The sequence below is a fragment of the Sinocyclocheilus grahami genome, unplaced genomic scaffold, assembly GCF_001515645.1.
Source record: "Sinocyclocheilus grahami isolate Dianchi unplaced genomic scaffold, SAMN03320097.WGS_v1.1 scaffold91.1, whole genome shotgun sequence".
Taxonomy (NCBI): domain Eukaryota; kingdom Metazoa; phylum Chordata; class Actinopteri; order Cypriniformes; family Cyprinidae; genus Sinocyclocheilus; species Sinocyclocheilus grahami.
The window spans coordinates 1,184,271-1,201,928 of NW_015505270.1; the positions used below are offsets into that span (position 1 = coordinate 1,184,271).

General features: G+C 38.9%; 2 protein-coding genes across 5 annotated transcripts; both read left to right on the forward strand.

The window, feature by feature from the left end:
• The first annotated feature begins 115 nt into the window (after positions 1-115).
• On the forward strand, positions 116-5,232 carry LOC107587211 (transmembrane gamma-carboxyglutamic acid protein 3-like). Of its 2 annotated transcripts, XM_016274899.1 has the most exons (4): positions 116-174; positions 962-1,007; positions 2,565-2,725; positions 3,667-5,232. In XM_016274899.1, exons 2-4 carry the CDS (start codon positions 998-1,000, stop codon positions 4,216-4,218), a joined length of 723 nt encoding a protein of 240 aa, XP_016130385.1. In that variant the 5' UTR covers positions 116-174; positions 962-997; the 3' UTR covers positions 4,219-5,232. The 2 variants fall into 2 exon arrangements, with proteins under 2 accessions (XP_016130385.1, XP_016130384.1); XM_016274898.1 differs by lacking the exon at positions 116-174 and having other exon boundaries at positions 998-1,007; positions 2,546-2,725.
• Positions 5,233-7,400: 2,168 nt separating this feature from the next.
• On the forward strand, positions 7,401-16,126 carry LOC107587210 (mitochondrial fission factor-like). Of its 3 annotated transcripts, none has more exons than XM_016274895.1 (8): positions 7,401-7,475; positions 7,951-8,165; positions 9,956-10,065; positions 10,368-10,462; positions 11,488-11,667; positions 12,038-12,103; positions 12,325-12,400; positions 15,431-16,126. In XM_016274895.1, exons 2-8 carry the CDS (start codon positions 7,958-7,960, stop codon positions 15,560-15,562), a joined length of 867 nt encoding a protein of 288 aa, XP_016130381.1. In that variant the 5' UTR covers positions 7,401-7,475; positions 7,951-7,957; the 3' UTR covers positions 15,563-16,126. The 3 variants fall into 3 exon arrangements, with proteins under 3 accessions (XP_016130381.1, XP_016130383.1, XP_016130382.1); XM_016274896.1 differs by lacking the exon at positions 7,401-7,475 and adding an exon at positions 7,493-7,644; XM_016274897.1 differs by lacking the exon at positions 12,038-12,103.
• The last annotated feature ends 1,532 nt before the right edge of the window (positions 16,127-17,658 follow it).

Consider the following 17,658-nt stretch of genomic DNA (forward strand, 5'->3'; position numbering starts at 1 on the left):
AGTATGACTTGGCGTTTACGAAATCAACAGTATAATTTCATTGGACAAACAGGGGAAATCCGTGACTCCTATTGGTCCATCCGCATGTCAATCAAACGGCATCCGTGACTCATGTGCGTGATCCCTAGCTGGAAACAGGGATGGAATGGACTAGCAATTGCAACAGCCTGGAAGGTAGGCTTTATTATTATTTAGCATCTCTGAGTTACATATATAGACACGCTATTTTGTTTTGTTCCATGGCAACTAAAAAAATCGCTGCGTTTATAAATATACATGAATCGCACTGAGAGCCCCTCGAAGGAGTTCTGTCAGCTGCTATAGTCAAACAGAATATGTGTCTCTTATTAATATTTTATTCGCTTTTAAGAAAGCTATTTGCTTTTAGGAATGGCCTTAGGAAATGTAATTAGCCTACATTGAATTGTTTTGTCAACATTTTCTAAAAACACTTGCACTTAGAGAAAATCTAGCACTTCAAGTATGCTTTGTATATCTTTTTTTAATTCTATGCTGTTTCAAGACGTTATTAAACGTGAAATTGCGTTGGGCGGATATTTTTCATGTGCGATAAAGCGATAGTAACTCGCGAATTAAATTAATTCGTTAAGGAGTGAGCTCGAGTGATAAATTTAGCTCGCGCATCTCTCTATCTACCCGCTCCGTTACTATGGGAACCTCCTCCCCCGCCCTCCCCCCTCCCCCATAAGCGTATTTTAGACGGGCAAGAGATTATATAGATTTATATAGTAAAGATATCAGCTTCCAGATAGCAGTCTTCTTTTTATGTCATAATTTAGAATATTGCAAGGAAAGCCTGGTGTTCATATTTGATTCTCAGTTCATTTGTTGTTTCGTCTGTCATTTGATAAAAACTAATGGCCACAATTACGATAACAACAAGTGTGCAACATAAGAAAACCTTTTCCAACCCTTAAAACGCTTCTTTTCTTCTCCCCAGGTCAAAATACTTCAGATTGAGTTCTCTTGTGGTAGTATGGCAGCAGGTAAGGACCAGATTTCATCAACTTCCATCTTAAAACGCTGAAGTTAGCATAGGGTCCATTCATATTTCTGTCTGATCTAAAAATAGCGCAGCAGTTCTTGACACATCTTGTTAAATGACATAAAACCTTTATGTAATAGATGATGTGTCAAAGCTCTTTGGGTTCCTCGAGCCCTTCTTGAGCTGTGACTCATTTCAGCATTGAAAAAGCCCATACTGATATTGAAGCATATTAAGGAAATATATATATTTTTAAAGGCGTCATGTGATGCGATTTCAATTTTTCCTTTCTCTTTGGAGTGTTACAAGCTCTTGGTGCATAAAGAAGATCTGTAAAGTTGCAAAGACTAAAGTCTCAAATCCAAAGAGATATTCTTTATAAAAGTTAAGAGTCAACCACACCTACCTAAAACGGCTCATTCTAACACGCCCCCACATGTCTATGTCACTATGTGGGAAGATTTGCATAACGCCGCCCAAATGTTCACGCAAAGAAAGAAGGCCTAACTTTTATTCTCGCTGTAGTTTTGTTGTTTCCGCCGCCATGTCGTAAAGACGCTGTGTGCTTCGTTGTGAAAGCGAAACTACTTTGTTTGTTCTTCCAAAAGAGGACGATATCTGCTTCGTCGTGCCTGGAGCTGATCCGTGCTGGTCGCTGAGGAAATACTACAACTTTGCATTGTCGATCGCCGGATCGGCTTTCACCGTCTAGCCCGGGCTCGTCACATGTCCTTCCGGACGTTCCTTCGTCGAAATCGCCGGCCGCGCCGTCCTTAAGCCCACCCGCCTCTGCTCACTCTAACCCTCCGGCCGTTCCTCACGCTAGCCCCCGGCCTCTGCTCACTGTAGGCCGCGCGGTGTGTGACGCTGTTTCGTTGTGAAAGAGAAACTACTTTGTTTGGCTGACAGGGCATCACAGTATGGTGAGGGGCATAACATTTCTGTCACACGCTTGAGGTATTCAGCCAATCACAACGTACTGGATAGCTGGCCAATCACAGCACACCTCGCTTTTCAGACCGATGAGCTTTGTAAAAATCGATGCGTTTCAGAAAGGCGGGGCATAGAGGAGAAACAATAATGTACAGTATGTGGAAAATACTTTTTTTTTAACCTTAAATAAACATATTTCATTACACCAAATACACAAAATACTGTTCTTTTTAGCAACATCATATGACCCCTTTAAAAGTCTACATGAAGTTAAAATGTATCTTTATTTATCTGTTTTCTAATTGCAAGTTATAGGTCTTATTGATTATTTTTTTCTGCGAATATGCTTCATTTTTTTTTTAAATCGTTTTGACTTTAATGAGATTCAGAATGATAAATGGATGGAAAATGGTAGTCAGAATAATGATAAAAAAGACTTTCCTATCAGTAATTGCAAATTTTATGGGAATGGCATAAAACCATTTTGAGTATTTGTCAGGCCTGATCCACTGGCAAAGGTATGAACTGGCAAAAATATGTATATGTATACACATACACACATAGGAACAAACAGAGAAACACCTTTGCCCCCATTAAAACATACAGATGTCTTACGATCTCTCAGCGTTCCTAAATGGCAAGGATGCAAACTCTCTCCTCAAACGTTTTCCACGGGCTAATGGCTTCCTGGAGGAGTTCCGGCCGGGCAACATTGAGAGGGAGTGTGCTGAGGAGAGCTGCAGCTTTGAGGAGGCCAATGAAGTGTTTGAAAATAAAGAGCGAACGGTAAATCCTGTCTTCATCAGCAAAAGATGTAAACAAATTCTATTTCCTGTGTTTTTTGTTTGTGGATGCAATTTAACAATAATGCAAGTCTATTGTACCATTTTGATTCTATGTGCTTTTATGCATACAGATTGTTTCTTGAAATACCAGCAAATCAGTTTCAACAATTTGCTGGCTAATACAGTGCAGTATTAGGGTGAACAATATGTGTGAACAAGCACTTGCCAGGTTTGGATGCTTTTATGTAAGAAATCTGCTGTCATAGAATTTGAGCCAGTCGCAAAGTTCTTAGGAACCGAAGCAATTACTCCACACGCTTTACCTACAGGCAAACATAACATACAGATCTATAACCCATAAGTGGGTGTTTCTATTAGGTGTTACTTTTGGCCCTGTGGACTTTTAGAAAATAACCTCTCTTAAAACTCACTTTTGCCATTTTTATTTTTTAAAAGTCATGAACATTTTTTTAAAAAAATCTCAGTTCCATTTCCATCACATTGTAATTTACATATTGTGTTTAATAGCATTCTGTGATGGAAATAAAAAAGGAATGTATATGATATTTTACACATTTTTGGACTAAAATGGCCTAATGACTAATTTAGCTGGCCGTTTATGTATCCCAATTATACACATTTTAATCATATTTTAACTGTTTTAACTTTAAAGAGAGGCCTGTTGTGATTTTTCAAGGTTGTTAATTGATGGTGCTGTATATGCTTTTGTTAAAGCCATCAGCCAGCACTATTTTAACTTATTTACTAAATAATCAGGTTTAACAGCAGAATGTCAACAACAACAAAAAATGGTGGAAAAGATGCCAAAACTGTGGAATGGTGTGCTGGTGGTGGTAGTGGTGTGTGAATGCTAGTGATAAGTATAAAACACAGAAGGCCACTGCATTTTACTGCTTTAACCATTTATCCCTTCATTCATAGATGGAGTTCTGGAAAAACCGCAGCATCTACACAGTGAACAGCAATGCTGATTCCCGCTCGGAGCGGCCGGACGCTGTGTACATGGTGGTGCCCCTACTGGGCGTGGCTCTCCTCATCATCATTGCGCTCTTCCTCATCTGGCGCTGTCAACTGCAGAAGGCCACACGTCGGCGTCCGGCCTACACCCAGAACCGCTATCTGGCTAACCGTAACGCCCGCAGCCTCCCGCGCATCCTGGTGCACCGGGACCCTCCCTCGCATTCAGAGAACTCTCACGCCAATGACAGGCCCAGCGTGGTGGTCAGCAGTGCCCAGAGGGGCGGGGCTTCAGTCACGCCGCAAGATGCCCATCATCACGCCAGCCACTCTCAGAACAATCGCTCCCTGTACGTGCAAGATTCGTCTTTGTCCGTGGCTTCCCACCTGTCAGGGGCAACCCCACCGCCATCCTACGAGGAAGTTACTGGCCACTTAGAGAGCAGCAGCGATGAGACGACAGCCCCCTACAGTGATCCTCCGCCCAAATATGAGGAGATAGTGCTAGAAAAGTGAGAGTTTTCATAAAAGAAGACACATATAGTGGTAACCAAACATTAGGGATACACTGGTTCCCAAGCACTTATCCTAATCTGGCTCTCACACCAAACAGAGTGTGCAGGCTATGTATGTGACGGTCTCCTTGTGTCGTTGATCAGTTTGTGGACTGCACTGGTAAACGTGGTTGTTTTTCAAGTCGCAAAGGGTCCTTCTACCTTCACACTCATGCGGCCTTCTCACCATTTCCGTGTACCTTCACTCCTCCTTCAACCTCTCACACTGCAACCCACGGCTGCAACGGCTGCCCTTCAGAAAGAAGAGATATTGCCAAGTTGTGCGCTGCATGGTAATCGCATCGGGCATCGAGGTTTAGAGCCTGCTAGGAATCGAAAGGAGCGTTCATGTGGGAAAACAAGATGATGTGCCAAATTTAATTGGTGTATCGTAGAAATGTTCAGACATGGAATATTTATAGAGCGTGCGTGCTGTCCTTTCTTGTGCTTATAAATTTGTGATTTCATAGATTCCCTTATACCAGCAGTATCTCTGATCCATGCCAACGTCCTTAGAATTAGTAATACATGTAAACTGTAACACTGATGGGAACAAAACAAATGCAAAATACAACATCCAAGTCACATATTTGTAAAATTGAATATGGCGATTACACCGTCGTTTGGAAAATGCACTCAAAGGTATGCACACAGTTTGATTGTTTACAGCCACATACACAGAAATGTACATAGAATGTAATGCGTTTGTTTCTTATGGAGCTGGGCCTTAGAAACACAGAGTAGTCAATCAAATCGTCTGCTCAGCTGCTTGTGATTTTACGGTCATTGAGAGATTTTACCTCAAACGCTGTGCTCACACAATCACTCTCCAAGACACAAATGCACCAAAACTCAAACAAAATACTGTGTTTGGGGCTCAATCATTGGATAATACAACATTCCAGGCCCTCGATTTTCTTGTTTTGTTGTTCTCCCCATCGTACTCAGACTGTTTACAATGTGTTTTATTACTGTTTTTTTATTTTCTATAACAGCATAAAAACTGTGTGAATTTGTACAAAGCTTTCTGTGGCTTTTGACATCACCAGGTGCTATACTGTACTATAATGCTGCTTGTTCTCACCTTGTTTTCCTCCTCATCACTATCTCTCTGTGTATAAGGCTTGTGCTCTAACTAGTCAGCCAAACTGCCCATATATTACATGCAGCTGAATCATCTTTTCCAGCTCAGGTTTAAGCCAATGAACTACTGCCATTGTAGTAAATGTGTAAATAATATCTCACACTGCCAACCTTTCAGTGACTAGGATATTTGACTTGTGCAGTCACATTTACCAGTGTTCTGTGAATTTTCGCGGGCAAAATGCAGTTATTTTTCGTGAGGGCGTAAGATTGCCCTATGCAGATTTCGCAGCGTGTTCAAGCTGGTCACTCTCATTAGCCACACTGACCAACAGAAAGATGCTTGGTTTGAAAGTGACTTCTCTGTGAGCTGTGCTTCATATATCTACAGTATTGACAATAGACAATGGACCTAGTTTTGCCCACAAAATTTCACTAATGTGACCGCACTTTAGGAATATCGCTGTATCAATCCAATATAAATGTAAAAGTGACATTGCAAGGGGTCAGTGGGTTGTTGGGCAAATCACTAAAACTAATGAAGCCTTAATATAATTGTGCTGAAATCACTGTATTATAAAATACTAATTGCAAAAAGTGTTAGAACTTTAACAAACGCTTTCATCCAAACAGTAGACAGAACGGCCTGAATATATATACACACAAGCACAGGATTTGAAAGATGCACTGGGGAAGTGGGGTTTGACCTTGCTTCTGCTCAATGAAAATGGAGGAATTGCAAACTGCTTACTTGGCTTGGGGCTCGGCTCAGGTCTCTTGGGCCTCTTACTCCAGCCGCAACAATCAATCCCACAATGCCCTGACAGACTGTCTTTTGCGCTGATGGAGCACCCAGCTCGGTAGACAGCACTGATAACGGCTGGCACAGACTGCAGATCAGTTTCAGGCTTGGTTGCTGTTGAAAGACTGATAAGAAAATAGCATAGCCAACTCACTGTAGCAGATGATGAGCGTTAAGAGATGGGCTGGACTGCTGGTAGCGTCAGTGAGTTGTAAGTTATGGCTGAACGTTACAATGCAGCATAAAGCAACAGGTTTCTATTGTAACAGAGGTAGCAAGAACTGAAGATAATTTCAAGTGTGGTTTATCTTCGTGTTTATTTTAGACCAAGAGAGAACTGCGTGCGTGAAGAAATGTGTCAGAGAATATATGTGTGTATATGTGTTCGTATCTATGCCTGTTGCCAGCACTCATGTTCCTGTCTAGCATTTGTGCTAGTAGGAATGTGCCACAGAAGCCACAGGCTTTCGTTTATATGCTAAATATATGTGTTATATTCTAAACCAAAACATAATACACCATTGTTCTTCAAGCCAAATTGCATTAATTTTTAATCATTCATGATATGTATTTTATTTTGTTCATTTGATCATTTATATATTTTTTTCCACTGTGGCTCTAATTATCGTAGATCTGTTTGTGCTTGTTACAACAATTCTGCATTTATATTTAAACAAATTTTATGAATATAAGCACTACTGCTTTTGTAATTCATAATTATGACAAAATTCTACATTTGTGTATGTCTTGTATCAAATTTCCTTCTTTTTAAGCATCATGGCAATTTCTATACCAAATGGATATAATATACAAAAATATCCATTTAGTATCATTTGTCGCACAAGAAAATCAGTTGCGTAACTAGTAAACGGATGCATGAATCCAGTTTTTATTTGTATTATTAATTCTATTTTGCTTTAGAAGTATTTCTTCATATTTAAGCTTGGATATAATTAGGAAAAAAATGTATGTAGCTCTGTGAGCTCAGTTTTATTCATGTTGAGCGCTTTGTGTTTTGACACACAGGCTTGTTAAAAGCATTAACTATCAATGAAGTATCTCACCCAAAGAAAATGATCATTAATTGCTCTTCAGTGCTTTTAATTAGGCTTTAATAGTGTTTAATTGACCATTGACTTTAAAAACAGCCCGAAGTCCTTAGAGTCTTCCATAACAAATCTATAGCTTTTCTTTAAAAAAAAAAAAAAAAAATATGCTTTAAGTATCTTTATCTTTAGCAGAAACGGACAGAAAACGCATGCACATTGCACCGCCCTCTTTTGTTCGCCGTCATACGACGTCACGTACGTCAGTCGACGTGAGCTGCATTGAAGGTGAGCCGAACAGCTTGTTAGAAGTTTCAAGAAGTGTTTTTATTGAGTCAAAACACCTAAACGCTCTGTCTACTGTTTGTTCATGTATCGCTAGTAGATATTCAAAGGTCTGTGTGGAAAAACGAAACCGAACCGCTCAGTCCAAGCCGTGGACACATTATTACGATGTGTGAGTTGACAAATTTAGCTCGAGCTGTAATCAACAGGTGTCTGTTCAACAGGACAGGTCTTGAGGGAATGATCTTGATGGCTGACCTGTGGGTCACTGACCGCTCACTTTGAATACATTACATTCAGCAAGCAGCTGCTATCTTGAGTATTTGCTACACTGTGGTTCTTTACACACGTCAAATTACTTACCACGACTTTATTATTGTAGTCTATTACAGTCCGTGTTTTTGTTTTGCTCACGTAACGCAGCTTAACATTGGATGCTGTACCGTGCGGTCAGTCTAATTCCCTTTACTGGCTTTAGGGTAGTTATGGCTTCTCCGGGGTATTATTTTGGTGACGGCCCTCCGATGCGCGAGCGTGACTCGTGCTTCACTGAGGACATCAGCCAGAGGATGCGCGTGCCCGATCGCCTGAGGGTCGGGCCAGCGCGTCACGCGCACGCACCTGCAGACCAAAGATCCGAAGAGCTACCTGCTGCCTACAGCATGCACATACCAGACAGACTGGCCTTAACAGGTAGATTTCATATTGGTCATACTCATAATTCAGACTATGTTCCGCAATGATTTACAAATCAGATTTATGAATGGGTAGTTGCATTTATTTGACCAAAATTGCAGTGAAACAGTGATGCACTACAATTTAAACGTTAAGAGGGTAAGATGAAAAAGAAAACCGAATTATTAATACTTAAAGGGATACTACACCCAAAAATGAAAATTCTGTCATTAATTGCTCACTCACCCTCATGTAGTTCCAAACCCATAAGACCTTTGTTCATCTTCGGAACACAAATTAAGATATTTTTGATGAAATCCGAGAGCTTTCTGACCCTCCATATTAGACAGCAAGGTAACTACCACCTTCAAGGCCTAGAAATGTATAAAGAACATTGACAAAATAGTCCATGTGACATCAGTGGTTCAACCGTAATTTTACAATGCTATGATAATACTTTTTGTGCGCAAAAAAACTAAAATAACAACTTTATTCAACAATTCTTCTCCCCTGAGTTACCATCTACTGCCATTATCTAGGGGTGTAAGAAAATATCCAGCAAAGGGTCTGAATACTTAGGACCATGTGATATTTCAGTTTTTCTTTTTTAATAAATCTGCAAAAATGTCAACAATTCTGTGTTTTTCTGCCAATATGGGGTGCTGTGTGTACATTAATGAGGAAAAAAACCTAACTTAAACGATTTTAGCAAATGGCTGCAATATAACAAAGAGTGAAAAATTTAAGGGGGTCTGAATACTTTCCGTACCCACTGTATATTTTTTTAAATGTATACCAGATTCATGGCAGCTGTTTCGTTTTGAGTTTATATCCCGACCGCTATATAGCAGTCTTCTTACCTCTGAACTTGTCCAGTCCCGCCCGCTCCGTATCAGGGAGCCGCTATCAAAGGGGAGTATTTTAATCTTTTGAATGAGCGCTCCGCTGTTTACTTTCACTTTTGATTTCGCGATCACGCACACTCTGTGTAAAGGGAGCTCATCTTACGATATAAAGTATTTGTCAATGAGCTCCGGATCCGTTGAGTAGCAAATCCTCCACCATGGTCTTGTAGGTCATCCCTCCTCTCGACCCATGATCAGTCAAATCTGACTCCTGCAAGCACTTAATTGTTCCCCCTTTACTTGTACTGCACAAAATGTGGTTCAGTAGCGTTGAATGTTACAGGGACAGATTAATGCAAATGCAGATCCCACTGTGTTCTGGTTAAAAGTATTTATATTATTTTTTTTGCTAAGGTTTGCATATGATGGTGTGTTCTAAATGACAGTTTTCTTAAAATTATATCATATTCTCCTATTCCTAAAATAAGAAATATCCCAATATATCGTCTTGCTTATAGTATCGCAATATATTGCATCGCAACCCCTGTATCGTGATGCGTATCGTATCGCCAGATTCTTGCCGATACACAGCCCTACCATTATCGAGAGTAACACGACGCATGCGTGTGCTTTCCTTTGCTCATAAACAAGGCACAGCGCATGAGGGTTCTACGTCAGCAGCATCACGCGCATGTGTCGTGTTACTCTCGGTAATGGTGGTAGATGGTAACTCGGGGGAGAAGAATTGTTGAATAAAGTCGTTATTTTAGTTTTTTTTTGCTCACAAAAAGTATTCTCATAACTTTGTAAAATTACGGTTGAACCACTGATGTCACATGGACCATTTTAACAATGTTCTTACTACGTTTCTGTGCCTTGAATGTGGTAGTACCCTTGCTGTCTATGGAGGATCAGAAAGCTCTCAAGATCCTCTTTTTTTCTCTCTTAAATCTTTTTTAACAGATACTCCTGATCTGAGTCCACGACCTCTCTTCACTAAACACACTTCATCAATGTGGGACCTGCAGCACGGGTCCTGGGACAGGGAGGCGTTCATGAGAGAGCCTGTCCAGGTAGTTTCACATACCCTCACGTAGCCAAACCTTTGAATAAATGGCAAAACGGACATAGATTGCAGCTTATTCTAGCCAAGATCTGCCCACTTAAAAGAGCAACCTGACAGCCTCGTAAAGTGTCCAATCACAATTTGTTTTGTTTTTATGTGACGTGTAGAGGAAAGTTTATATTATATTAATAATAGAATGGTGTAAAAATGTTGTTGGATAACTGTTGAGCCACTTATAATATATAAATGTCAGTGAGTGTCATGAAGGGATTCATTCCAGTTCATGATATTTCTTGTAATGTCACACAGAGTCCACTGCGAAGGTCTTATAGTGACCAGGCTATTGGTCGAACCCCACCTGGAACCCCCACACACGCCAGACAAACACTTCGCTCCCAGTCTCCGTAAGTCCAGTTCCCTCCCTTGGTATCTGAGTGTTGAAGTACTTTGTGGCAATCATATTATTATAGACTTATAATGCTGTCATATACAAATATACAAAGAAGCTGACAAATATTAATTATCAGAATGAAAGTACACTATATATATATATATATATATATATGTATATATATATATGTGTGTGTGTGTCAAGATAAATAATTGATACATTTTTTCAGGATTCGTTTCTGCTTTGTGACATTATAAATGTCTCTGCTGTGAAATATAAATGTCTTTATTTTATTTGAAAATATAAAGATGAAAGGATTTTGCACAGTACATTTTTTAATATGTATATTGGTGTATATCCATAAAACAAATATTTTGTATTACATGAATACAGTGTACATAACACAGTAATATACAAATTGGTGGTTGACACATAAACCTACATGGTCTTTTATTGTCAACACAAAGATTTTAATTGAAATTGTATAAGTGAAAGTATTTATCTTGGGTCCTGTAACAGGTTCAACGTTTTTAATCACCATTTTTGCCTTTGCTAGTTCATTTTTAAATGGTCCTGTGGTGTGACAGATCATTTTTTTCTCAAGTACAACATTCCATGTAGTCTCGCAATTAATGAGCTCATAAAAGCGGCATGATTGTAAAAGAATAAGCTTCTTTTTTTGTTGTTTTAAACAACTTTCTAAATGTATTTCACTGTCAGCTACCCTAATACAAAATTCCCTGGAATTTTACCAGAGAATTACTACAGCATGTATCCATTTCATAGCCTGTACATACATGTCTCACTACCACTAAACAGCCACTAGAGAGCAGGAGAGATTGATTTGGTCAGTTCCCGTCACCTTCTGTGCTAAATGAGAAGCTTATTTACCAGACTCATTTATCTGATGAGACTTCTATTTAAACAAACCCATATAAATAAAGACTGTCAGGTTGTGTGTTACAGCTAGTGTCAGTCTTAGTATCAGTCTTTAAATGACAGCAGTGCTCCTTTATGTCCGTACCTGTCCCGCAAAAGCCGCAGTATTGGACGCCCACCCGTCATGCTTACAGACTCATCCCCACCAAAGCCCCCAGGGCACCCCGCCATCCCACCCAACCTGCTGTCCCCACAGAGCATGCTGCAGGCCGCCAAGGAGCTGGGCCAGCAGGCATCTCAGAAACTCCTCCAGACCGTCACCAAAAAATACTCCTCCAGGTGACATAGATCCTCATCCTTCACGCCCTGCCTGTCCCCTTCCTGCGGTTGTGGGCTCTAACTAACCTGGGATGTTCAGCTGTTTGCTTTGACCTTTGAATCCCTGTTGTTTGGTTTAGTTTGCTTGTTTCTGATGGAACTGGATCAGATTGTTTCCTGTCAGACACCTTTCATGTCTGCAAATTCACATCAGAGCTTTGGGCTTTGATTGAATTTACTGCTATTGCTTTACCTGAGCAACTAACAAGCATCCTAAAACTGAGCTTTGAGCTTTTAGTTCCCCCTTTCTTTTCATTTTGAATTGAATTGATGGCAAAATCATGTTCAATGTGGATTGCTGTGGTTCCTGGTGTCTCTCTTGTGTTTTAAGGTTTGGTTACCCAGAAAACCATCCCTCTCAGGCTGTGGAGGTTCAACCTGATCAAAGCAGGACAAGGTGACAGTGGCTCGTGCAGTTTCCATGTAGTCAGTAGTGCTTTAAGAGCAGGCAAACATTTGCAGTTTTGTAGTTAATGAATGGTTTTTATCACAACAAATTGTGCTGAGGAAGCCCGTTGTATTCAGTAAATCAGTCGGTGATGTAAGGGAGGGCGTCATGTACGTTTCATTGGAAAGTTGTTGAAGCCTTGGTTAACATCATTTTTTTTTGTCCCACAGTGCCTCGCAGGAGTTCTGGCTCAGTCCTGAGGAGGACACAGGTACTGCTGTCGAGTTCATGGTGCTCCGCAGACAGGTGAGTGCTTGAGTTTCACACCGACCATATGTTCAGATTTCACTGAGAAACAATGCATTCATTTGGGCTTAGGCTTTTTCTATTTTATTGTGTAGGTTAATTTTGTATGTCAAACATACTAGTAGTTTATATACACATTACAAAATATATACAGTATTTTTTATTTAGTTTGTATGAATAAAATGTATTTAATACAGTAATGTACAAATCTTTAGTTGATAGTGTTACATGGACTAACTGTTACATAGATTTAAAGGGGTCATGATGTGATTTCTATTTTTCCTTTTCTTTAGTGTGTTATGTACAGTAGCTATTTGTGCATGTATAAGATCTGCAGAGTTACAAAGCTCAAAGTCTCCCACAAACGGATTTATTCTATCTAAAAGAGAAGGCTGATCCAGACCGGGCTAAAACGCCTCGTTCAAACACGCCCCCACATCTCTACGTCACTGTGGAAATATTAGCATAATGCTAATAACCAAAAAAACTCACATTAGATATATTGTAACAGTCACAGCTTGTTACATGATTTGATGCATTTCATTTTTAGTGCTTTGTTCATCCTGACCACTAGGGGACACCAATAGCATATCCCTATTTGTGAATAAAAGAGGAAGTAATAGAATGAGTGGTAGATTCAATTTGAGTTGCCTCATGGCACCTGCTGTTCTCTAGAGCAGTGTTTCCCAACCTTTTTTTAGTCGCGGCACCCTTTGGAAATTTTAACAAACTTGCGGCACCCTACAAAATTTATTTTGTCACAATATTTGAATTTCTAACTTCAGTATGATAATTTGAAAAGTATAGATATTCGGTACAACAGGGAAGAACTGCAGAATATAATGTCATACAGATATTTTTAATATTATGAAAAAATGTTGTCCATCAATGGTGGCAATCAGTAGGCTAATTTCTATTGAAGAGACCAATTTATATGACCGATTTTAATGTAGGCTTTTATACATATGTAAACATTATTTAATTACCATTATAACTAGCTATCTCTCAAATTTTTGCTCACTCAGTGTTTTTTTTATTTTACAGTGGGGTAATTTTGGTGCAGTAGCATGAGATAGGTTGATTTCAAACTTTGAATTGAATAAAAAATGACAAGTAAGCAGTCAGTAATAAAATAAGAACAAATAAAGAAATTAATAATAATAGCACGCACCATGTGAAAGTGAGACCTCTAATTATTGGCGACTTCAGAAATGGATATATAATATATGATTTTTTGAACATTTTAGCAATTTAAAGATATTAAAAAAGTATTTTTTACATGGCACCCCTGCTCTCGACAGACGGCACCCTGGTTGGGAAACACTGCTCTAGATGGTCCTGGTTTGAGAAACATTGGTTTTGCTGCTCAACCGTGAGTTTGTTGCTTGATTCTTCATTTTTTACTTTTGTGTAAATCTTGTGAGGTTTATTGGTTGGGGAAGTCACTTATTTGAATGTTTTGTGGGTTGTATTTGTTTGGTGAGTTGGTTTGAAAGTTAATGAGTTGTTTTCTTTTGTAGAGGACTCTATGTATCCTACCACTTTGTGTTACTATGTGGAGTGCATAACTATGGATCCGCCTAAGGATTTATTCCAAGGGTTTCTGGCTTACCCCAACAAAGATGCTGAAGAAAGAAACCATTTGGTAAAGGAGAGCAGTCAGTTATAAAGTCTTATCTGTTGAAGGGCAACTGATGAAATGACGAAATGGAGCAGTGGTCTTTGTTGGGGTAAGCCAGAAACCCTTGGAATAAATCCTTAGGCGGATCCATAGTTATGCACTCCACATAGTAACACAAAGTGGTAGGATACATAGAGTCCTCTACAAAAGAAAACAACTCATTAACTTTCAAACCAACTCACCAAACAAATACAACCCACAAAACATTCAAATAAGTGACTTCCCCAACCAATAAACCTCACAAGATTTACACAAAAGTAAAAAATGAAGAATCAAGCAACAAACTCACGGTTGAGCAGCAAAACCAATGTTTCTCAAACCAGGACCCTCTAGAGAACAGCAGGTCCCATGAGGAAACTCGAATTGAATCTACCATTCATTCTGTTACTTCCTCTTTTATTCACAAATAGGGATATGCTATTGGTGTCCCCTAGTGGTCAGGATGAACAAAGCACTAAAAATGAAATGCATCAAATCATGTAACAAGCTGTGACTGTTACAATATATCTAATGTGAGTTTTTTTGGTTATTAGCATTATGCTAATATTTCCACAGTGACGTAGAGATGTGGGGGCGTGTTTGAACGAGGCGTTTTAGCCCGGTCTGGATCAGCCTTCTCTTTTAGATAGAATAAATCCGTTTGTGGGAGACTTTGAGCTTTGTAACTCTGCAGATCTTATACATGCACAAATAGCTACTGTACATAACACACTAAAGAAAAGGAAAAATAGCTTTGGATTTGAGACTTTAATCTTTGCAACTTTACAGATCTTCTTTATGCACCAAGGAGCTTGTAACACTCCAAAGAAAAAGAAAAAATTGAAATCACATCATATGACCCCTTTAAGTAAAGATCATGTTCCATGAAGATATTTTGTAAATTTCCTACCGTAAATATATCAGGACGTAATATGCATTGCTAAGAACTTAATTTGAACAACTTTAAAGGTGATTTTCTCGGTATTTTGATTTTTTTGCACCCTCAGATTCCAGATTTTAAAATAGTTGTATCTCGGCCAAATATTGTCATATCCTAATAAACCCATCAATGAAAAGCTTATTTATACATCTCAATTTTGAGAAATGTACCCTTATGACTGGTTTTGTGGTCCAGGGTCACAAATGTACAATTATGAGGAGTGTAGTCCAATTTACAAGCAAATGAGCTGGATCTTTTTTCCCCCTTAAAATATTGGTTGATTTACTTTTTTAATTCGTTTTTTTGAGCAGATTCATAATTTTATATATCAAGGACACATTAAGTTTACACACAAAATATATTCAGCAGCAAAAACAGTATGGATAGTGTGGATCACATTGATAGTGTTCCTTTGATTTGACTGGTTCAGGTGGTGAAGATGAGCAGGAGGATAGCAGGGGTGGAGAGACAGAACGCAGAGCACAAACAGACAGAGCTGGTGCTGTTCTCTCTGTTACTGTCTGCCTGTCTGATCAACGGCTGGCTGTGGATGCGCAGATGACGGATCACACTCCATAACACTACACTATACAGACAGCACTACAGGAGCAACAGAGCTGTTTACTGGGAAGTGCATAACTGCACATAGTTTTTATAGTGCTTTACTAAAGTTGTTCTCTACAAAAGGATGGTAAATAGATGGTTTAGAAACCACTCCTATAGAGGATTGTCATCAGAATGAAGCGTGAATGTCTGAACAATCCACTCGTATGTGTCGTGATCACGGTAGTGACATGGGCCACTTTGTGTTACAAGTGATTTGAGGAACTCGAGCATGTTTTTCTCCTCGTGAGATATGACTCCCCTAATGCAGTCCCTCTGGCTCTTTTGATCAGACTAGTAGCTAGGTTTTGTATTTGATTTATTCTGCAAATTAAGTAAATGCAAAAATAGATTTCCTGCATGCTTTACAAGCCTCACAGCTAAGTATTTAAGAAAGTATAAATGAGTATTTATTTATATTTCCTTTTTTTCTTCCAATTGGGCATTTGAATAGCCTTCAGCCATTTTAACTCACTTGCCCAGCCTGATGTATGATGAATATTTAAAATAATAAAAATTGTAATTAGTCTCATTCTCTCAATGTTAACATGTATTAAATATATCCGCTGAATTTTCATTCACATGATGCCTGACAAAGAACAACTAAACACTGCAAATGGATCAGTTTATAAAAAAATTAAATTAACCAAGCACAGTTATTGAAACACTTTAGACTATAAACCAAATGAAAAATGTAAAGCCTTATACAAAATCTGCATGGACTAAGATAGGAAATGATAAACAGGAATACAATTTAATTCAAATTAATCATCATTTTACAGTAATAACATTGTCAAGCAGCAACTAAAGTGACATGAAACAAATACTAGTGAAATGAATGTAAAAACATTCCTCGTGAGGAAAAAAATACGTAAAATGCCCATTGATGGGACACTAGGGTACATACTATACAAAAACACATTCTCATAATTGTCCTGAGATGGACCAAAACATTCGCCTTTAGAATCTCAAACTTTAAAGTATCAAATGTAGCAGGACCGTCGAGATTATAGTTTAGATAACACGACTGAGGCTTCAGGTGGAACAAACCGATAAACGTGGTAATGAAATCTAGACTTTCTCTATATAGAAACTCTGACCCTTCTAAAGCATTTTAATAGATGCAGTATCAGTTTGCATACAGGGAACCATATTTGAAATGTAATGTGCATGTTAATCTGTATTTTGTCCCACCTTTGTCTCAGTCCACTCTTTGGTCCATTGTCTTAGTTTGTGCCCAAATTAGATTAGTGCTCTTCAAACTCACTGAAACTGTCCTAAATACACAGCTGTTGAGCACTGACAATGGCTGATCTAACAATGCTGGAAATGTTGTTTTCAGATTTTATCTAAAAACAAGAGGAAGAAAAAATAACTAGTTTCTATCTCTCAAGTGAATGAGAAAAGACTCGAGGCCCGATTACACCAAGAACGATAACTATAAAGATAACGATATTAGCGTCCACACCAGTGAACGATATCGTCTGTTTATTCCAAGCGCACGCACGTCTGCCGCTTTAAATTCTCGAGCTCGTTACAGCAGGGTGGATTCTGATTGGCTGTCAATATTTTTATCGTTCATCAGCTGCAAAAAAATCGTTCTGAAAGTGATTCCAACGATATCGTTTCTCTGCTATACTTTAATATTGAGAAAGATTTTTTATAGTTTATAGATATCTTTATAGTTATCCTCCTTGGTGTGAACGGGCCTTTATTGTTTACAAAATGTCAAGTACCGACGCACACAATGTGCTGAACTGAGACCAACTATGCTCAAATACTTGATTACTTGCAAATGAATTCAATTTGGTCCATGTTTCAAAAAAAATATGAACACAGCTGCAGTGAGATTTGTTTCCATCGGCTAAAATCGTGCAGTGTGAACTCGGCATTAGTCACATGGGATTTAGGGCTCAGATGATTGGCTCAAAACAAGACATTTCCTGTTCCAGCTGACCCTTTAAAGGGCTAGTTCACCCAAAAATTACCACATGATTTACTTACCCTCAAGCCATCCTAGATGTATATGACTAGGGTTGAGTATCGAAAACCGGT